We start from the raw sequence: 19,388 nt of genomic DNA on the forward strand, positions 1-19,388 counted from the left end.
ACCACATATAAATTACCTAGGTGAGCGTGATGTTGAACATGTATTGTTACTCTCAGTGGCATATTTCAACTTAAACCACTTTTTTGGTGCCTAAATCTACCCATGTTTATTTTTCTGTTTTTTTTTAATGAATGAATTTTTTTTACAAAAGCATAGTCATCCATCCAACCATTCAGATAAGTGTTTCATTGTTAAAATCGAAATACAGGAGGTTTACAACAAGGTATAAGCCACTAGTTACACTCAAGAAGACGAAGACCCAACAATTTCTCAAGTCAAAAAAGTAGGTCATTACAGTCACCTGATTTAAAAACAAATAGAAGGTGACTTTTCAGTTAATGAAGAGGAGAACTGAAGGCAGAGAGACACACCGACAAGCAGCAACTGAAAGCAGCTGCAACAAAGGCCCTGCAAAACTTCTCAAAGGAGAAAAACACAGCTTGCTGATGTCCATGGTTTCTAGATTTCAAACAGCCATTAACAACAGAAAGTTTTCCAGCTGTTAGAAGCAATCCTTATGTTTAAAGCTGTGTTACTTTGTCCAGTGACTTTTGAGCCCCTGAAAATGGGGCACTGTGTAAGCAGTATACTGTATATAACCACTGAATATAAGTTAATGTTAATACAAAATTCTTTGTTAAATGATTTGAATTAATGATGCAAACTCTGCTTTTCAATTACATATTGGTTACTTGGGTAAAATCTGCTATCGTGGTGTAAACAGTTTAAAAGAAAAGAAATTGTATTCTATAAAACAAAATTTTCTATCCAAATTATGAACCTAAGTTTAGTTTCAAGGGACAATTAATAAACAGTGAAGTAGCAGTAGGTTATTGTCACTACTGTGTGTGAAGATGAGCCGTATCACTTTGACTTTCTACCTCCTCCAGCTGCGAGTTAATCACCTCTAAAGTGCGTTCTACTTTTGTCTTCCTTTCTGTCATCATGCTCATTATATCCTCTGTTTGTTGCAGCTGTTTCTCCATGTTCAGTTGTAGATTCTCCAGGTCTTCCTTTCTCTTCTCCAGTTTACGCTGAACATTTAATAGACTTTGTTTTTCCTCCAAGTATCTTTCTGTTTTGTCTGTCTCTTTTTCTTTCTCACTCTTTGCTATTTCATTTTCTACCAGACAAAGTTTCTCCTTGTTTTCTGCCAGCTCTTTATTTGTCTCCTCTAACTGTTTGAATTCTTCCTTTTGCTGGCGATATCCCCTCTTCAGTTCCTTCATTAGAGTGTTCAGCGCTGATAATACGTCCAGTTCTTCATGTGTCTTCTCAGCTTGTCTCTGCAGCAGGGCCGTCTTTAGCTGACCATCATTCTTTTTTGCTGAGAAAATGCATTGCACTACAGAGGGCACAAAGGAAAGGGATTATTAGAACAAATATTAAATTAAAAATGAAAGAAAAAGTATTTGAATTATGATGTATTTGATGTCAATCTGCCAGTAATCCTGAACATCCAAGTCTTTTAATGGTAGTCTGTAAATGGCAGCAGAAAACTGGACATTATATTTCATACTTACTAATTGTTGATTTCTTGCATTTCCAGAAGATAAAAGCACCTCCAACAAGCACAAAGCCAAAAGCTAAGCCACCAGCTGTGCCAATAATGATACAATAAACGCAAGAACATGGGGAACAGGCCAAAGCTGAAATGAAATGATCAAACAAATAATTATATATATTATTTTGCAATTAATTTAGCGTATACAAGATAGCACTAAAAGACTACACAGATCAAGACTACAATACTAATATATATATATATATATATATATATATATATATATATATATATACATATATCTTTATGCTAAGTCCAGGACAAAGCAGAATATGTACCATTCTCTGTGTGCTTGCTGCTTGTATCAGTTTGATCCTCTGTGTCACTTTTGGAAGTCACGGTCCTAATCAATGACCCTGGGGGAAATATCACATTATGCAGCAAGGTTTTTTTAAAACAAGATTTCAGTGACCGCGCAAATAATTTGAAATATGGTCATAAAACTTTACATAGTTTACTTTTAGGACATGTTCATATCTTACCTTTTTTATTAGTAGTGAGTGGAGATGGCATGATAATATAAACCCAACAGATTTAAAACATTACCATGTGAGTTCTTTTTAACCATTACTTTTAGAAATAATGCACATACTAGAGGATGTCCTGAAATAGACACAATTTGCAGAGCTGAGGCCAATCCCATAATCTCGAGTAGAAATGTTAGCATATTTTTATACAGCATATATATTATACAGCATTGTCATCAAAGAAATCACGTTAGCAAGTGCTTACGATTTTTGTAGGGCTTAGCATATGATAAACTACCAATGCTGTAGTACTAGTAATGTCCTTAGCCCTTGATGAAAATGTTTACAAGTTTATTTGTTAAATATACATTACCTGAATATAACAGGATGCAAAGAAAAATCCAGCAAAAGATATAGGTCTTCATCCTTGGCTTCTGTAAAAACTAAAAGAAAAATGTAATTGATGTAAGTTAACATAGATCAGCAAAATCTTCTTACATAAGAATAATAAAGACACAGCGATAAGTTCAGCAGATAAGCTTTTCTTTTTTGTAAAGGAATATTTAACATAATTTATTTGAGAATTCAGGAAATGTGTAAGAACAAACCATGTGTGCAGCCATGAGAAAGTAATACAAATATTTAAACAAATAAATAAATAAATTGTAAATTTAAGTGTTAAGTGATTGTGAATTTGTGAATTTTATCAAATGGTACGTACATACCTTGGAGTGTGGCAGCATGTCAGCTCATCTCAGAAAGATAGGAAGTAAGTTGCCTGGTCAAAGTCCATTTATAAAATATTGCTATCTCTCTTAATTGCTATTACCCTAGAGTAATGACTTTATACAGATATATACTTAACCCATGAATTTTACCTCAAGGTCAAATTGAAGAACTGCTGTCAGCTAATTACAACACACACAACAAACACAAAAAAGACACAAATAAGAGAGTCTAAAAAATGTAGGAGCTTCGAATGATGTCTGTTGTTCAGTCCCATCAAAATGCTGATAGTATTTGCTACGATAATAATTAATCGCAGACTGCTATAAACCAGCTATGTTGCAGCAACAACAAACTGGCTCCTTTCATTTTAACTGTGTGTTTACCAGGATTGACCTTTAGACATAATAACAGCAGGTAAATGAATAAACCAGAGATAACTTCTTCTAAGAAAACTTTAGATATGTTCTTTGATAGCTTATCATGAGAATAATAAAAATAAAATGTCCATAAAATGAACAGATGGCAGTACAGAAGGAAAAGTAAATACGAAAGAAAAAAGGAAAAGAAAACTGCTGTGAAGGCTTTTTGGGGGATCACATATTTTTTCACAAGATTTTTTCTGAATAATTTCTGTTAATTTTTTTTCTGTTAATTTTGTATTTACCAACCACATTGCAGCAGCAGCACAGCGCAGCAGCTTCAGCAATGAAGGTGCTGAACATTGTCCATTTAAACTCAATGTCCCCAGTCTCTTTCATAATGCGGTCAAAGCTCTTCAGGAGGTGGGAGTTAAAGATCTCGTGGACTGAGGCCTCTGCCGGGTGTTCCCTCACTGTACATGTAGGTGCACCAGGTTTGTCCACCATCCTCCATGACCACCTGATCCAACTCAACACCAGGTGGTGAATAGCTCAGCACCTCTCTTCACTTGAGTGTGCAGAACATACAGCTGCAGATCTGATGATACGATTACAAAATCCTGGTGCCATGCACTTATGGACAACGTTAGGTTCGAAAATAATTTTGTTATGGCCAAACTGTGGTTTGCACAAAAGTCCAGTAACAGAATACCACTCAGGTTCAGATCTGGGACACTGTGGGACGTTAGAATCCCCAAGTGGAGCACCTTCAAGCACCATGCCCAGTGAATCCAATAAGGCCGGGTACTCTGAACCCTTGTTTTGCACATAAGCAGTCAACACCTGTTCCCCAACCCGAAGGAACAGGGAACAAACCCTTTCCCATGGCCAATTTCCCATGGGAGACCCTACCAGGAGACAAAAACCCCTCAACAAACCCTCCACGAAGATAAAGTGGTGATTCACATAGGGGATTCTGGAGGTGAAAGTTCAGCTTTTTTTGTACACAATTTTTTTTCTGTTTTTACATTCTATAATATATCCCGAATTCACTTTTTCTTTCCATTCTTTCTGTTGCTTTAGTAAGTGAATTTTCCCAATGTGAGGTTAACTAAAGTCAATGTTTATGTCTGATTAATGACGCAATACATAAAATGAAAACAGCAGAAATGGTAATATTCATAAGTAAATGGGTTTTAATTAAAATCTTTTACATACTGCTCTAGGTGGTCTGAAACTACATGGATTATGTGTCATGGTCCTGGGTCATTTGACCCAGCATTTTGTGTTTATTATTATGATCTTGTGTTCTAGTGTATTCTGTCTAAGTATTTGATTTTAGACTTTTTAGTTCTAGGGTTTTGATTCCCTGCTTCCTCTGTTTTGTGTCTGCCCATGTGTTCCCTCCCTGTTGCTATGTCTGATGTCTTGTCTTAAGCTTGTTTCTGTTTTACTTTGATAGTCCCTGTCTTGTGTGTAGTGTGTCTGGTTTTGCTTCCCAAAGTCTTGTCAGCTCTGATTTCTCATAGCTTGTTTCCTTTCTGTCTCCCATTCAGTCGTGCGTTTTCTTCTGCCTTTTCCTGGTACATCTGTTTTGCCTCCCTGTGTTTCCTCTGCGGTTCTTCCTGTGTTCATCTTTGAGTCGTCCAGTGTTTTTCCCTGCATGTCATCCTTTGAGCTTAGGTTTCAGTTTCATTCATTCGATTTTCCCAGTTTAGGTTATTGCTTAATTCCTCTCCTCACCACCTCCATGTCAGTCTGTTATTTCACATCGTTTCAATAAAAGCTCACTCATCGCATCAAAGCCAGTTCCTGCATTTTGGGTTATCTATCATAACCCCAAACATCTGCCACCGCAGCTGTAACATTATGCTGTTCAGTGATGATTAAGCTAAGTCATGATCTATCACTTTTTTTGTTTTTCTCTTCCTTATCTGTACTTTCTAATGTAAACAAAACAGAACTTCCCCATAAAAGTAAACTATGTGGAGGAAAAAAAGTCACTGTTGCTTCTACACTGAACAGGAAAAAGGAAGTACTACACCTTCACATCTATCATATTGTGCTTTTACTCAGTGATATGTGAGACATGTGAGGGGTAACATGGAGGTCACAGGGCTCGGTATGAGACTGAGTGAGTACTGATTCTTCTTTCCATCTCTATTCAACTTCAAAATCAAATCTTCAAAATAAGATGTTTGTCTATTAGACAGTATTAAAACTTTACTACCTAAATACTTTTGTTAGAGTCAGATTTTCTTTAACCAGTCAGTTAGTATTGGTGATAGAAACTCCTTTAACTTTTATTGACTTGCATTTAAAGGAGTTTATTTCAGTCAATAAGGACATTGGTGTGTATGATTACAGTTATCAAAACATGAATCCTACTTTTAGTCAGTGTTTACAATATGTATTTATTCAAAAAGGGGGAAAACGATTGAAATATGCCACTAAAAGCTAAATTTGATAATTTGAGTGGCGGTGTAATGAAGGTTTTCTTTTTGTGTCTGCAGTGGTGATGGCACTGTTTCTGCTCATGGCTGAAAATCAGAAATGTTGCCATGCTCAGAAATGTAAGACATTTTTGATATATAAACTGTAAAAAAAATAAGGATGTAGTTATTGTATGTATTTTCTATGCTGAGTCTCACAATTTCAACAGTGGTGGTCTCAATGTAACACAGAGTATTAGTTCTGCACTAAAATTAAACTGGTTAATCAATGTGAGTTTTCACTTTGCTCTTTTTGAACAGTGGATATAAACTCACTTTCTTTTCCTTTCTTTTCCCGCTTATCTGTGCAGCAGAAGGAGCTTATCTTCATGTTCATCCAAACAGACTTCAGTTCTTTGAATATGATTCCATCTCATTAAACTGCTCGGGGTTTCATGGCCCAGCAGAATGGAGAGTGATCAAAAAGCTTGGCTTAAATTCTACTCAGTGGGAAACATCAACAAGAACTTTGTACATTAAACCTGCCTTTAAGTCACACAGTGGAGAATACTGGTGCGAAAAAGAAGACGGAGAGAAAAGCAGCACTGTCAACATCACCATCACTAGTATGTTTAGTAACCCACAATTAACATTTTTTTTAAAAGTTCAATATGCTGCCATGGCTCCAGAAAAAGTTAAAATAGGCTTTATTCAAAATATATTTGCAGCTATCTTCACTTTAGTTAGATTTGCACAATGACTTTGTATCATTGTATTCATCATTATAATTATTATTATTATTATTTTTTTTTTTGAGGAGATGTGATCCTGGAGATTCCCGCTTTTCCTGTTATGGAGGGAGAAAATGTCACTTTGGGTTGTAGAAAAAAAGGAATGCCTTCCAATCTTCCAGCTGATTTTTATAAAGATGGCCACAATTTGGAAACTGGATATGGAGGAAAGATAACCATTCCCAATGTTTCCAAGTCTAATGAAGGACTGTACAAGTGCATCTTTTCTGAATCTCAAGGGAAATCACCAGAGAGTTGGCTGACTGTTAGGGGTGAGAAATGACTACATACCTGACATATAATTGTGTATAAAAGAAACAGCACACACACAGTATTTCACATTTTCTGGTTTTTTTGGGTTTTTTTTTTTAGCTTTATACATTAAATAGGCTAAAAATACGATGCTAGAACAAAATCGCAATGTACAATTCAAACCAAGGCTCATCCAGGATTCGAGCTCTAGTGACTATGATGTGAAAAAAATAAATTACAATCTGCACAACTAAAGACCTAAATTGAGTCAAAACAAAAAGTAAAAATGTTATGATTAGATCTTTTGGACAAACTGATATTAATTATCAAATGTCAGAGTTTCATAGAATAAATACTAAGAGGTTTTGATGAGTTTTTTTTTTCTTTGACCAGTAATTTCCATGCAAATTAAACTTGAATATTGCCATACCAATTTTTTTATTTTGTTAACAGTGGACATTGTTACCACACCTCAAGAAACAATACCTCGTGAATATGAAAGGAGTCCAGAAGAGACACCCAACTCCACTGAGCCCTCCATCTTGTTGTCAGCTGTCTTCACGACTTTGGGTGTAGCTGTGCTGGTCGTTATTGGAGTACTTTACCATCAGAAACACAGAGGTATAGACAATATTTCATTCAGCTGCAAATTAGAAATAATAAAATTATTTACTGTCTTCCATAGAATGCTTCCCTATAAAAGGGATCCTTCTAAAACCCCACACATTTTGTGGCCACAGGATGTTAAGTATAATAGTATAATTAAAAGTGGGCATGTATGAGCTCCACTACTGCTGTCTGAAAACTGTACTCAAGCCTTTGACATTACTTCATGACTGCCTAATTCACTTTTGCCATATAGCCAATATAGGGAAAACTGAGAGATGCACTTTTGAGTGGCCTAGACAAAGTCCTGACCTGAATCTGACTGAAATACTTTGGCATGATCATCAAATTTGTTTGATGATCTGAAACATTTAAGTGTGACAAACATACAAAAAGATAAAGGAAAATACTGTATGAATATGTTTTTAAAGCTTGTCTATAAGTCCATAATATCTTAGCTTCATCTAGCCACTAATCAAAGTCTGTATTGCTTCTTCTGTTGAATTAAGAGGTGAAAATGTATTTCTATATTGTTTCAGAAAATCAGAGAGGAAATGTAGCTGATCCAGACAGTGTTACATATGCTGCTGTCACGGTCAAACCAAAGAGGGAGAGAGGTAACTTATTTGCAAGTTATTTTGTGTTGTTCGTTATCAGAAGCGCAGAACATGTGAAATATGTTATGTAGATTGATAATTTCATTTTTCATTAATTAGGGCTAGATTTTATCATTCAGTTGCACCCAATAAAGTCAATCAAGATTTTGACTTAATCCTAGTCACCCCTAGTCCTATCCTTTTCAAGTGAGACTATTATGTATCTCACATCTATTGCATTTATTTTTTAAGATGTGCTGAGGGTAAAAAAGTGAACCGACGACGTTATATCTCTGTTCATACATGAGTGTTACTTATACCAGAATAGACATGCTGTCATTTGTAGATGCACTCACTGTGGTGAACTACTTATATTACAGTTTTAGTACAGATAATTTTGAGATGTGTGAGAAACAGTTTGACAGGAAATTTATTTTGCATTAAAAGGAAATTGAAAGAACATAACCACAAAAACCATAAAAACCAACCCATGTTTGAGTAAGATGATTCGTTTTGTATTGCTCAAGTTTTGTATTTGTATGTTTAGTAATAATAGCTTATCTGCCTTCTTACTGCTTTAGTATTTAAGTGTATGTGGCTGATACATATAGTTTGTCATGTTCTTCTCTTATTTGTCAGTTTGTAAACAGACAATAGAATCAGATCCAGACAAAACAACATATGCTACTGTTGCAAATCAGAGGAGAGACAGAGGTAATTTTCTCTTTACTGACTACATCAACAGGCCATGTAGGTATCAACACAATTTTTGACATTGCCTTTTTGTTTATCTTGCAGGTCATTGACAACAAAAAAAGACATCTGAATACTGAAAAATGAGACATGAGTCTGAAGCTTTTTGACATATTTTATTGTGTTTTGGATGCATTACAATATCCTGGTTAAACTATTTCTTTTGCAGTGCTACTGATTGTAAATCTAAGTCGTATTATTACTTCAGACTTGCCAGATAAAATGTATTGTTGTTAATTTAAAAAAGTAGAAATAAATCATTAAATATAGGTTTAAATAAATTTTCTCAAATATAGAAAAGTAGATTTGCAACCTAAAAACTTTAATTTTTAAATAACAAATTTTCTTTTAATAGATACTTATTGAGAGCATTTCAGACTCACAATTGTCTTCATATGTGAGCTTTAGTTCAACACCATCAGGGCCTCTTTTTAAAGGAAGTGGGTTATTATAGTCTAACACAGGGGTCGGCAACCTGCGGCTCTTTAGTCCTTTAGTCCTGCGGCTCCGCGTGGTTTGGGAAAATAAATTAGAAGTATTTAGCTGAAGTGTATTTTATTTATGTTAGTTCTTTTTTAACTTGTAGTTATAAATTGGAAGATTTCTTCATCGCTCAAAATAAGCGTCACACTCGCAGAAGCCGGTGTACTGGGCGAAATGCCGTGAATTTATCGAGACTTTCAACCCAGGTAGGCCAATTATGGATCTTCGGGTCCACATTATGTCAGCAGCTGTTCTCCACCGTGAACTATGTTAAAAACAAACACTGCTCACACCTCACAGATGACAGCTTACAGGCCTGCGTACAGATGAAAGTGACTTCGTACAGCCCCGATTTGCAGACGCTGTGCGCAAAGGTTCAGGAGCAGAAGTCCCATTGTAAACATACCACGGCAGACCCGCTGCTTTTCAGCATCTCTTTATTGACCACTTTTCACACACAGTTGCTGTACGCATACAGCCGGCTGTAGCTATTCAGCTCACAGCCCGACACATACCAACAACAACATAACAGCATAGAGAGCACAGACGTAAAGGCGGCGAGGCGTAATTGCGGGTGCCGCTCAGGTGCGTCCGCCTCCCCTGTAGCGGTGCTGCAGACCACACCCCACCACACACATTAACCAGATAAAATACATATTTAGGCAGAATTTTGCAAATATATATTTTTCATTTTTCAGCAGCATAGTGCTTTTTTCCAGTTATTTTTTAAAAGTCAGGTCAAGGCTCCAAAATCCCAAAGGTGATAAAAGGGTGGCGGCTCACAACAGTTTTTGTTTGCTACATGGATGATTTTAGTTCAGGTTGGTGTCTTTCCTTTTGTTATATTTCTTCAAGAGTTCAAAATGTGTTAATTACATAAATAGACTCTTCAAAATAGCCACCCGTTGCTGTGATTACTGCTTTGGACACTCTTGGCATTACTTGTGATTTCTGAGGCTGGTGACTCGGATGAATTTATCCTCAGCAGCAGAGGTGACTCCTGGTCTTCCTTTCCTGTGGGGGTCCTCATGCCTGCCAGTCAAATGAATGTGAAATACAACATGCCATGTTATCATACTGAAGGCAGCCGCTAGAAGATGGGGGACAGACACAGAGGGCATACATTCTCAGGTTGGCTGTGGCACTTAAACAATGCTCACTTGAAACTAAAAGACAAAGAAAATAATTCAGATAAGACAGGATGGATCCATGCTTCATGCTGTTTATGCCCAAATTTGACCACGAGATTCATCAAACCAGGTGATATTTTCACATGTTTTTTTTACAGTTATGGCAATTATGAGGAAGGACATGTTTGGTCTGTGTAGCTGTATCGCAAGCTGAGTGACAGCAGAGGGCAGAAAAGGATCATTTTCTTTGTTCACATAACTGTGTGAGAAAGGAGAAAGAACTAATAAAGGATAACATTACTATTGTGTTTATGGCTAATCTCAGTGTCAGCAAGTCTGACACAAATCTACTAATCTGAAAGCTGGAGAGTCAGAGTCATTATAGCAGTAGTTCAATATAAAGAATATACTTTTGGTAGATTTAAGCGACTTAATATGTGTCAAAGTAATGGGTGGATGATCTTTTGAAATAGAAAATTAAATAAAATATAAATTAACCATAATGTAATTTATGACATATTAAAAACATTTTAATAGTGATCATACACTGAACAAAAATATAAATGCAACACTATTGTGCTGTGTGATCAAAATGCATATTTCAGAGTGGCCTTTTGTTGTGGGCAGTCTAAGGCACACCTGTGCAATATGTCTATTTAGCACCTTGACATACCTACATACATACACGTGAGGCAAAGGAGAAGTTCTCACTAACACAGATTTAGACATTTTGTGATTTGTGACGAATTTGTGAAGAATATTTGAGAGTAATGGGTCTTTTGTGTATGTGGAAAATGTTACACATCTTTGAGTTCAGCTCATGAAAAATGGGAGCAAAAATAAAAGTGTTGCATTTATATTTTCGTTCAGTGTACATACATATATGGATGCACAGACACAAATTACACACACACACACACACACACATACACATACATACACTGTATATCATGCACTGGTATCGGATCGATACTAGCCTGGTGAGATCGATCCTTTACTTTAAGTTCTGCTCTTGTTTGCGGTCCTGTGGTTTCGGCAAAGACGAAACAGCCTCTTGTGTTTAGATGTTGCGCCATAACGTGACATGACTTAGATGCTTTGGGGGTTGTTAAGTTGTTTACATATTATTTATATTTTCACCATTTGTTGTTTTTGTTGTTGAGAATTTTAATTGTAATTTTTGTACTATAGTTTCTCAACAGTATCTGTTTGTTTTAATTTGTTTACTGGTTTGCCTGCACTTTTTATTTGAGATTTTTCTAAAAAAATTCATTTTCGATAAGAATTTTCTTTTTAATTATAAACTTTGCCCTAATTATGTCCGGGGTTTTAACTATTTAATAATAAAAAAGGAAACATCACAAAAACACTTAAGGTCATAAAAATTAATTGAGATTTAGCAATTTAATGGCGCATCCGCCTCATTTATTCAAAAAGTATTGGTATCCGCAATACTGGCCTGTATTTACTTGGTGTCACGGTTCTGGGTCATTCTGACCCAGCATTTTCAGTTCTTATGTTTTTGGTATTTCTTTGGATTATGATTCATATTCTGATTATTTAGTGTTACTGTTTTGATTATTGTTGTTATTGCAGGTTTAGTTTAGTGTCTAGTCTGTCTCTCTTTGTCTATTCTGTGTCTTAGTAAAGTGTGTCTTCTTTCCTCATCTTGCTTTGTGTTCTGTCTGCCTGCCTAAGTTTACTTTTGGATTCTCAGTTTTGTTACTTTTTGAGTTCAGCATTAAAGCTGTTTTGAGTTCGCGTTTTGCCTCAGAGTGTCTGAACTTTGGGTCCTCCATATCACCACTTCTGCCTGCACGCAGCCTAAAAATGAAACTTGGTATCGATACCAATACCAAAATATGCAGTATTGACACCACTAGTGTCAATTCTGAAGCAATATAATTATTGAGCTGTGATGCAATCGCTGATATAAAGTTCACATGATATTATGATAAGACAAGATAAGAGAGGCTTTACTGTCATTGTTAACACAAGAATACAGCAATACTACCCTGGCTTCTGCAAGTTGGGTATTGTTGGTTGTTCCTTTGGCTGATTTGTCAAGTCCTGCCAACACTTTTGTGTGAACCTCAGGATGTCAGGAGTCATTTGACTCAGCCAAAGCCCGGCTGTGCAGTGCTCCAGTGGTGGCTGCTGATGATTTTGCTTGTGCTTTCAAGCTAGAGGTGGATGCAAGTTCTTATGGTGCAGGTGCTGCACTTCTCCAGGAAGTTGCTCACCCAGTGTGCTGCTTTTCAAAGAAATTCAATACACATCAAAAGAATTGCAGCACAAATGAAAAAGAAACCTTAGCATTACTTTCAGCACTGCAACATTTCGAAGTGTATGTTAGTTCCAGCTCCACCCAGTTGTTGTTTATAGTGACCACAATCCCCTGGTGTTTCTGTCTCTAACAATCAGGGTCTCATGCATTGGTCCATATTGCTGCAAGATTTTAACCTTGTGTTGCAGGAATTGCCGTCTTGTGTGTGGCCGGGTGCAGTAAAGAGTGTACGTGATGTGTGTGAGGATGCGCGTGAAGGAAACGTGGGGAGCGGAAGGGAAAAAAAAGGAAAAAAGAGAGAGTGTGTCGTGGGTAGAGAGGGCGACCGGGAGCAGCATTCTAACAGGCTACAGCCAATGCAGTGTTTCGAAGTGTGCAGTACTGTTATTAAAGCCTCATCTCTTCAGTACTCTCCGGTGTCTCAGCTGATTAACCTCGAAGGAGGACAAACTTCCCTGGAGGAAGCATCTCCCCTTGCGTCTCCCGACCACGGTGAGGGGACTGACGGCGAGGGATGGTTAACACTTGATATTTATCATCATATAATCATAGAGGGGCTGATAATATTATGGCAGATGCACTATGCCATGTAGGAATTTAGGCCGAGCATTTCTTCAGGGGTAGAAATGTGGCTACTACATTTTATATCCAATACTTGATTTTAAATCGTGGGTGTTATGACTCAGGTCATAATTTTGTTTGTTTTCACTCCTGATGGTGGCATTGTTAATCTCTCTCTCTCTTTTTTTTTTTTTTTTTTTGGCCGCTTATGTAAGTTCCAGATGGAGGCTGGCCATCGGTTGAAGACTGAATGAAACGCCCTACAATTTAGGACCAGTGTAGCTCCACCTACTTCCTGCTTCCAACCAGGCAGTTATCTACTGTGTGTGATGAATTTTCTGTATCTAGAAGAACTAGATTAGTTATTTTTTCTATGTATTGTAAATATTGTGAATAGACTCTTTTGTTGATTGACCTGGTAACTGTTTTCATAGGAAGCTTATGGCTTTTAAAACCTTTTCTCTTGTTCAGGTTAGGGAGACAAATGACAGGCCTGGATTTTCTTTGGGATTTTCATGATAGGAAAGTTGATTTGGTTTACTTTCTTGAATATTTTGTTTGTTGTTTTGGCCATGCCCAGCCTGATATTTCCTACCTTCAAAGATAAATAAAATATTTCATTTCATTTCATTTCAATTCATTTTATTTTGTTTCACACATGGTACAGCAGTAATTCATTTCCTATACACAAACCTTCCTTTCAATTGAAGTAACACTGTATCCATGCATGAGAAGGAACAGGAAGAAGAATAAATTCTTATTAACACCTGCCCTCTATCTGTAATAATACAAGTAGGCACTTACAACCAAAATACACTCTGACACTATCCTACACACAGCTAAACAAAACAAAGAAAACAATATACTCAACAACAAGCAATACCACTAAATATAAAACTAAAAGGATAATTCTTTCTACAGTTAACTCCTGTTATTTTCATCTTCTTCATATTGGTTTATCATTTTATTCTTACAGCACATTTTAAATTGAAAAACATTTGTGCAGCCCTTAAGATTATCACGGAGAGAATTCCATATTTTACACCTTTGTGTGGTCCGAGCAAACGGATGCTTAAAATACACTAAACAAAAATATAAACGCAACACTTTTGTTTTTGCTCTCATTTTTCATGAGCTGAACTTAAAGATGTGAAACATTTTCTACATACACAAAGGACCCATTACTATCAAATATTGTTCACAAATCTGTTTAAATCTGTGTTAGTGAGAACTTCTCGTTTGCCGAGATAATCCATCCCACCTCACAGGTGTGGCATGTCAAGATGCTGATTAGATAGCATTGATATCGCTCAGGTGTGCCTTAGACTGCCCACAATAAAAGGCCACTCTGAAATATGCAGCTTGATCACACAGCACAATGCCGCCACTTTTCATGTCCGATGTCTCCACAGTACAGTTAGCAAGCATTTAGTTAGCACCAGCAACTGCGCAAACAGACATACAGCAAATAGTGAAGGTTTGGTAGAGAAAGCCGGTTGGTTAATACCAAGTATTCAGCAAAGGAGGGGGGGTTACATTACTAGATGATTAAACATGCAACTGTTTTGCTGGCAATAATTAAAATGATTAAAGAAAATTAACAAGCTATTTATGCAAGATAATTCATAATTTTATAAACTGGAATGATGAAATTATATTGGGGGGTTATATTGGCTGGATCTCATTATTGGGGGGGATCATGACCCCCATAACCCCCTGGAAATTACGCACATGAACGGTGAACTTACTGCTCTGTTAACAGTATATGTTTTTGTAATAGAGAAGACATTTAAAACCTTCTATAGAAAATGTGTTTACTTTAGATTTTAAAAAAATATAAGTATCTAGGATATTAATACAAATGCATTTTTCCCAATAAGAACGTATTTCAAAGAAAATGAGATTTAGAGATAGCACGACAGACCACTTACAATAAATTGATCACCTGAAATTCCTCATTTTACATTTTCTCACCAAAAGTGTTCTCTCAGTCCGATTGCTTGCTGGCAGTTTTGCTCAACCACATGGAAGGTAAACCTTTGTTTTTTTTCTTTACTCTGAAATGATTCCAACCTAAAGGCTAAAGAAACTAACTCCACTGCATGATCACTTGACAACACAAATCAGCCAGCTGCTAATGCATGAGACACACCTGGCATGGTTAACCAAAGGGCAGAAGGTCTTGATCCCCAAGGATCCCAAGAAAAGACCAGTCCTGTGCACTCTCTGGAGTTACTAAAACAAATCCTATGTCTCTTGGAAAGCTTGATTAAGGATCAGGAATTAAATTTGGGGATGTGGAAAACAACACTGGAGGCTAACTTCAAGCCAACTGTACAAGCCACCATAAATTGTGGGATTAACCAAGGAGATGCTATGTCCCCACTGCTGTTCTGCATGTGCCTGAAACACCTGGCTATGGATATCAACTATGAAGTGGAACAATTGCAAGCTGCCTCCTCTGCATGGATGAATATAGAGAAGATGGACATGTATGTGGACAAATCTTTGAAATTTAATGTGGTGGAAAAGATGACGATGGTGATTGATAATGTACTAGAATGTATTACAGTTGAAATTTGTAAAGAAAAAAGTAAAAATGTAATCATTAGCTGTATATACAGAGCTCCAGGTAGTAGTATTGAGACATTTAAAGACTGGATAGAAGAAACATTTATTGAACTAGCTCACAAAAAAGTTTTCATTTGTGGAGACTTCAATATTGATTTGCTAAACCCAAATAAACATAAAACCACTGAGGAATTTATAAACACAATGCACTGTATGAACCTATTCCCTAAAATTACTAGACCTACCAGGATTACATCACAATGTGCAACTCTCATAGACAACATTTTTGCAAATGACATTGAAAATAAGACTGTAAGTGGACTCCTGATTAACGACATAAGTGACCATCTTCCAATTTTTACAATCTATGATAGGAATTACAAGATCAATAAAATGGACAGTAAAAAAGAGTACAGACGAGTAAGAACAGAAGAAAGAATGAATGCATTTAAAAAAGATTTATTGAAGGAAAACTGGGGTGAAGTATATCAGGAACAGGACGTTAATAGTGCTTATAATAAATTCCTTAGAATATTTACATTGCTGTACAATAACAACTGTCCAATAAAGCAATATAGTAGGAAACAGAAATATATGGACTGTCCATGGATAACAAAAGGTCTGCAAAATGCATGTATAAAGAAAAATGCTCTATACAGAGAGTTCTTAAGAACGAGAACTAAAGATGCTGAAATCAGATACAAAAGATATAAAAATAGGTTAACTAATATACTTAGATTTAGTAAAAAGGAATACTATAAGAAGCAATTAGATATAAATAGAAATAATAATAAAAGATTATGGGAAATCCTGAACAGTGTTATAAAATGTGGGACTGGACAAAAGAACTATCCCAAGAATTTCATTTGTAATGACCATGAAGAATACAATATGGATGTTGTGGCAAATAGTCTCAATGAATTCTTTGTAACTGCTGGACCAAATTTAGCAAGAACAATCACTCATCCTGGGAAAGCACAGGAAAAACCCGATACACTGATTGACAGAAATCCATATTCTATGTTTCTCACAGCCGTTGATGAAAATGAAGTTTTTAAAATTGTCAAAAAATGTAAAAATCACAAATCTTTGGATTGTAATGATATTGATATGATAGTGGTTAAAAGAGTCATTGAGGCTATTATAAAACCATTTACATACATCTGTAATTTATCATTTCAAACTGGTCGATTTCCAGACAGAATGAAAATAGCAAAAGTTATACCTCTATACAAATCTGGAAACAAACACCATTTCACAAACTACAGGCCTGTCTCTTTACTACCTCAATTCTCAAAAGTTCTTGAAAAACTGTTTAAAAACAGACTGGAAAAATTTATAGATAAACATAAACTACTCACTGAGAGTCAGTACGGATTCAGATCAAGCAGATCAACATCATCGGCACTATTAGATTCAATAGAATACATCACAAATTCCATAGACAAAAAGCAATATGTGGCTGGGTTATTCATAGATCATTTGACACTATAGATCATGATATATTAATAAGAAAACTGGAACGTTATGGTGTCAGAGGGGTAGTTTTAGATTGGGTCCGGAGTTATTTAAGTGACAGAAAGCAGTTTGTGAAAATAAATGGTGGTTGCTCCTTATGTATGGACATTGCTTGTGGTGTACCCCAAGGGTCAGTTTTGGGTCCAAAATTCTTCAACTTGTACATTAACGACATCTGTAAAGTGTCCAAAGTATTAAAAATGGTTCTCTTTGCTGACGATACAAACATTTTTTGCTCTGGTGATGATCTGCAGAATTTATTGGAGGATATGACTAATGAAATAAGTAAAGTGAAGTTCTGGCTTGATAAAAACAAATTATTATTAAATTTGAATAAATCTAAACTAATGTTATTTGGAAATAGTAGTTTAAATACAAATGCAAAGATTCAAATAAATGGTGTTGATATTGAAAGAGTCAGTGAAAATAAATTTCTGGGGGTAAAAATAGATGAAAAACTTAACTGGAGAGCTCACGTAAGATATATTCATTCCAAAGTATCACGAAGCATTGCAGTACTAAACAAGGCAAAACAGGTATTCGACAGAGCATCACTTCATATTCTCTACTGTTCACTGGTTTAAGATAAGATAAGATAAGATAAGATAAGATAACCTTTATTAGTCCCACACGTGGGAAATTTGTTTTATCACAGCAGGAAGTGGACAGTGCAAAAGTTATGACGCAAAAATTAGAATACAATAAGAATAAATACAGTACACAACTGTACAGAATAGAATAAAATAAAATACTATATACAGTAGAATAAAATAAAATAAATATACAATAAGATAAAAATAGAATACAAATACAAATACTATATACAACTGAGTAAAAATACAACGATGACAGAAAGGATTATTGCACTTAGTGTTATTGCATATGTATGGATGTGTGTGCTTGATCAGTTAAAGTCTTTATTATGGAGTCTGACAGCAGTGGGGAGGAAAGACCTGCGAAATCTCTCCGTCCCACACCGTGGGTGCCGCAGTCTCCCACTGAAGGAGCTGCTCAGTGCTGTCACAGTCTGCTGCATGGGGTGGGAGATGTTGTCCAACAGGGATGACAGCTTAGCCGCCATTCTCCTGTCACTCACCACCTCCACTGGGTCCAGAGGGCATCCTAGAACAGAGCTGGCCCTTCGGATCACCCTGTTCAGTCTCTTCCTGTCCCCAGCAGAGATGCTGCCGCCCCAGCAGACCACACCATAAAAGATAGCAGAAGCCACAACAGAGTCATAGAAGGTCTTCAGGAGTGGGCCCTCCACTCCAAACGACCTGAGTCTCCGCAGCAGGTACAGCCTGCTCTGCCCTTTCCTGTAGAGGGCGTCTGAGTTATGAGTCCAGTCCAGTCTATTGTTCAGATGAACACCAAGGTACCTGTAGCTGTCCACAGCCTCAATGTCCATACCTTGGATGTTCAGTGGTTGCAGTGGAGAATGCTTGTGCCTGCGGAAGTCTACCACCAGTTCTTTGGTTTTACTGGCGTTGATCTGGAGGTAGTTCAGCTGGCACCAGTCCACAAAGTCTTGGGTCAGACCTCTGTACTCCTTGTCGTCCCCATCAGTGATGAGGCCGACTATTGCAGAGTCATCAGAGAACTTCTGCAGGAAGCACTGGGTGGAATTGTGGGAGAAGTCTGCAGTGTAGATGGTGAAGAGGAACGGAGCCAGAACCGTTCCCTGTGGGGCCCCCGTACTGCAGACGACCCTGTCCGACACACAGCCCTGAGTCCTCACATACTGTGGTCGGTCGGTGAGGTAGTCCAGGATCCAGGTAGTGAGGTGATGGTCCACTCCAGAGTTCACCAGCTTGTCCTTAAGAACCGAGGGAAGAATGGTGTTGAAGGCACTGGAGAAATCAAAGAACATGATTCTCACAGTGCTTCCAGCGGTCTCCAGGTGAGCGAGGGAACGATGTAGGAGGTGAATGACGGCATCATCCGCTCCAATGCCAGGCTGGTAGGCAAACTGAAGTGGGTCCAGTGATGAGTTTATTAGGTGCCGAAGCTAGAGCCACCGGCCTGTAGCTGTTGAGGTCCTTGGGGCATGAAGTCTTTGGCACTGGTACAACGCAGGAGGTTTTCCAGAGCTGTGGGACTCTTCCCAACCTCAGGCTCAGGTTGAAGAGGTAGAAGGTTTCACCATACTTAAGCTATTGTGCAGAGGTCTGGGGCAATAACTATAAAACCACATTACATTCACTTTTTACTCTTCAAAAAAAAAGCAATTCAAATCATCCACAATGCAGGTTATAGGGAACATACAAACTCACTATTTTTGCAGTCTGA

At 37.1% G+C, this 19,388-nt stretch overlaps 2 protein-coding genes across 3 annotated transcripts in view; one reads left to right on the forward strand and one right to left on the reverse strand.

Moving 5' to 3' along the window:
* Nucleotides 1-207: 207 nt before the first annotated feature.
* LOC309697033 (uncharacterized protein) lies at nt 208-3,059 on the reverse strand. Of its 2 annotated transcripts, none has more exons than XM_082518670.1 (5): nt 2,753-3,059; nt 2,405-2,474; nt 1,843-1,920; nt 1,524-1,649; nt 208-1,345 (listed from the first exon to the last, which is right to left on the reverse strand). In XM_082518670.1, exons 2-5 carry the CDS (start codon nt 2,454-2,456, stop codon nt 840-842), a joined length of 762 nt encoding a protein of 253 aa, XP_082374796.1. In that variant the 5' UTR covers nt 2,457-2,474; nt 2,753-3,059; the 3' UTR covers nt 208-839. The 2 variants fall into 2 exon arrangements, with proteins under 2 accessions (XP_082374796.1, XP_082374795.1); XM_082518669.1 differs by having other exon boundaries at nt 2,757-3,058.
* Nucleotides 3,060-5,215: 2,156 nt separating this feature from the next.
* The window catches only part of LOC309701837 (low affinity immunoglobulin gamma Fc region receptor III-A-like), a 52,706-nt gene continuing 38,533 nt past the window's right edge, over nt 5,216-19,388 (forward strand). The window contains exons 1-3 of the mRNA XM_082526116.1: nt 5,216-5,253; nt 5,633-5,692; nt 5,923-6,177. Coding sequence (XP_082382242.1) covers nt 5,223-5,253; nt 5,633-5,692; nt 5,923-6,177 — 346 coding nt within the window. The 5' untranslated portion in view covers nt 5,216-5,222. The remainder of the gene's footprint in view (nt 5,254-5,632; nt 5,693-5,922; nt 6,178-19,388) is intronic.

The sequence above is a fragment of the Aulonocara stuartgranti genome, assembly GCF_965226115.1.
Source record: "Aulonocara stuartgranti genome assembly, chromosome: 3".
NCBI lineage: Eukaryota > Metazoa > Chordata > Actinopteri > Cichliformes > Cichlidae > Aulonocara > Aulonocara stuartgranti.

What these genes read in the sequence shown, in the direction of transcription:
- LOC309697033 (XM_082518669.1), bottom strand. An exon ending in TTGCATCCTGTTATATTCAG is followed by an intron (nt 1,921 to 2,404) that starts GTAATGTATATT and finishes TATTTCCCCCAG; the next exon opens with GGTCATTGATTAGGACCGTG. An exon ending in CAGCAAGCACACAGAGAATG is followed by an intron (nt 1,650 to 1,842) that starts GTACATATTCTG and finishes ATTTCATTTCAG; the next exon opens with CTTTGGCCTGTTCCCCATGT.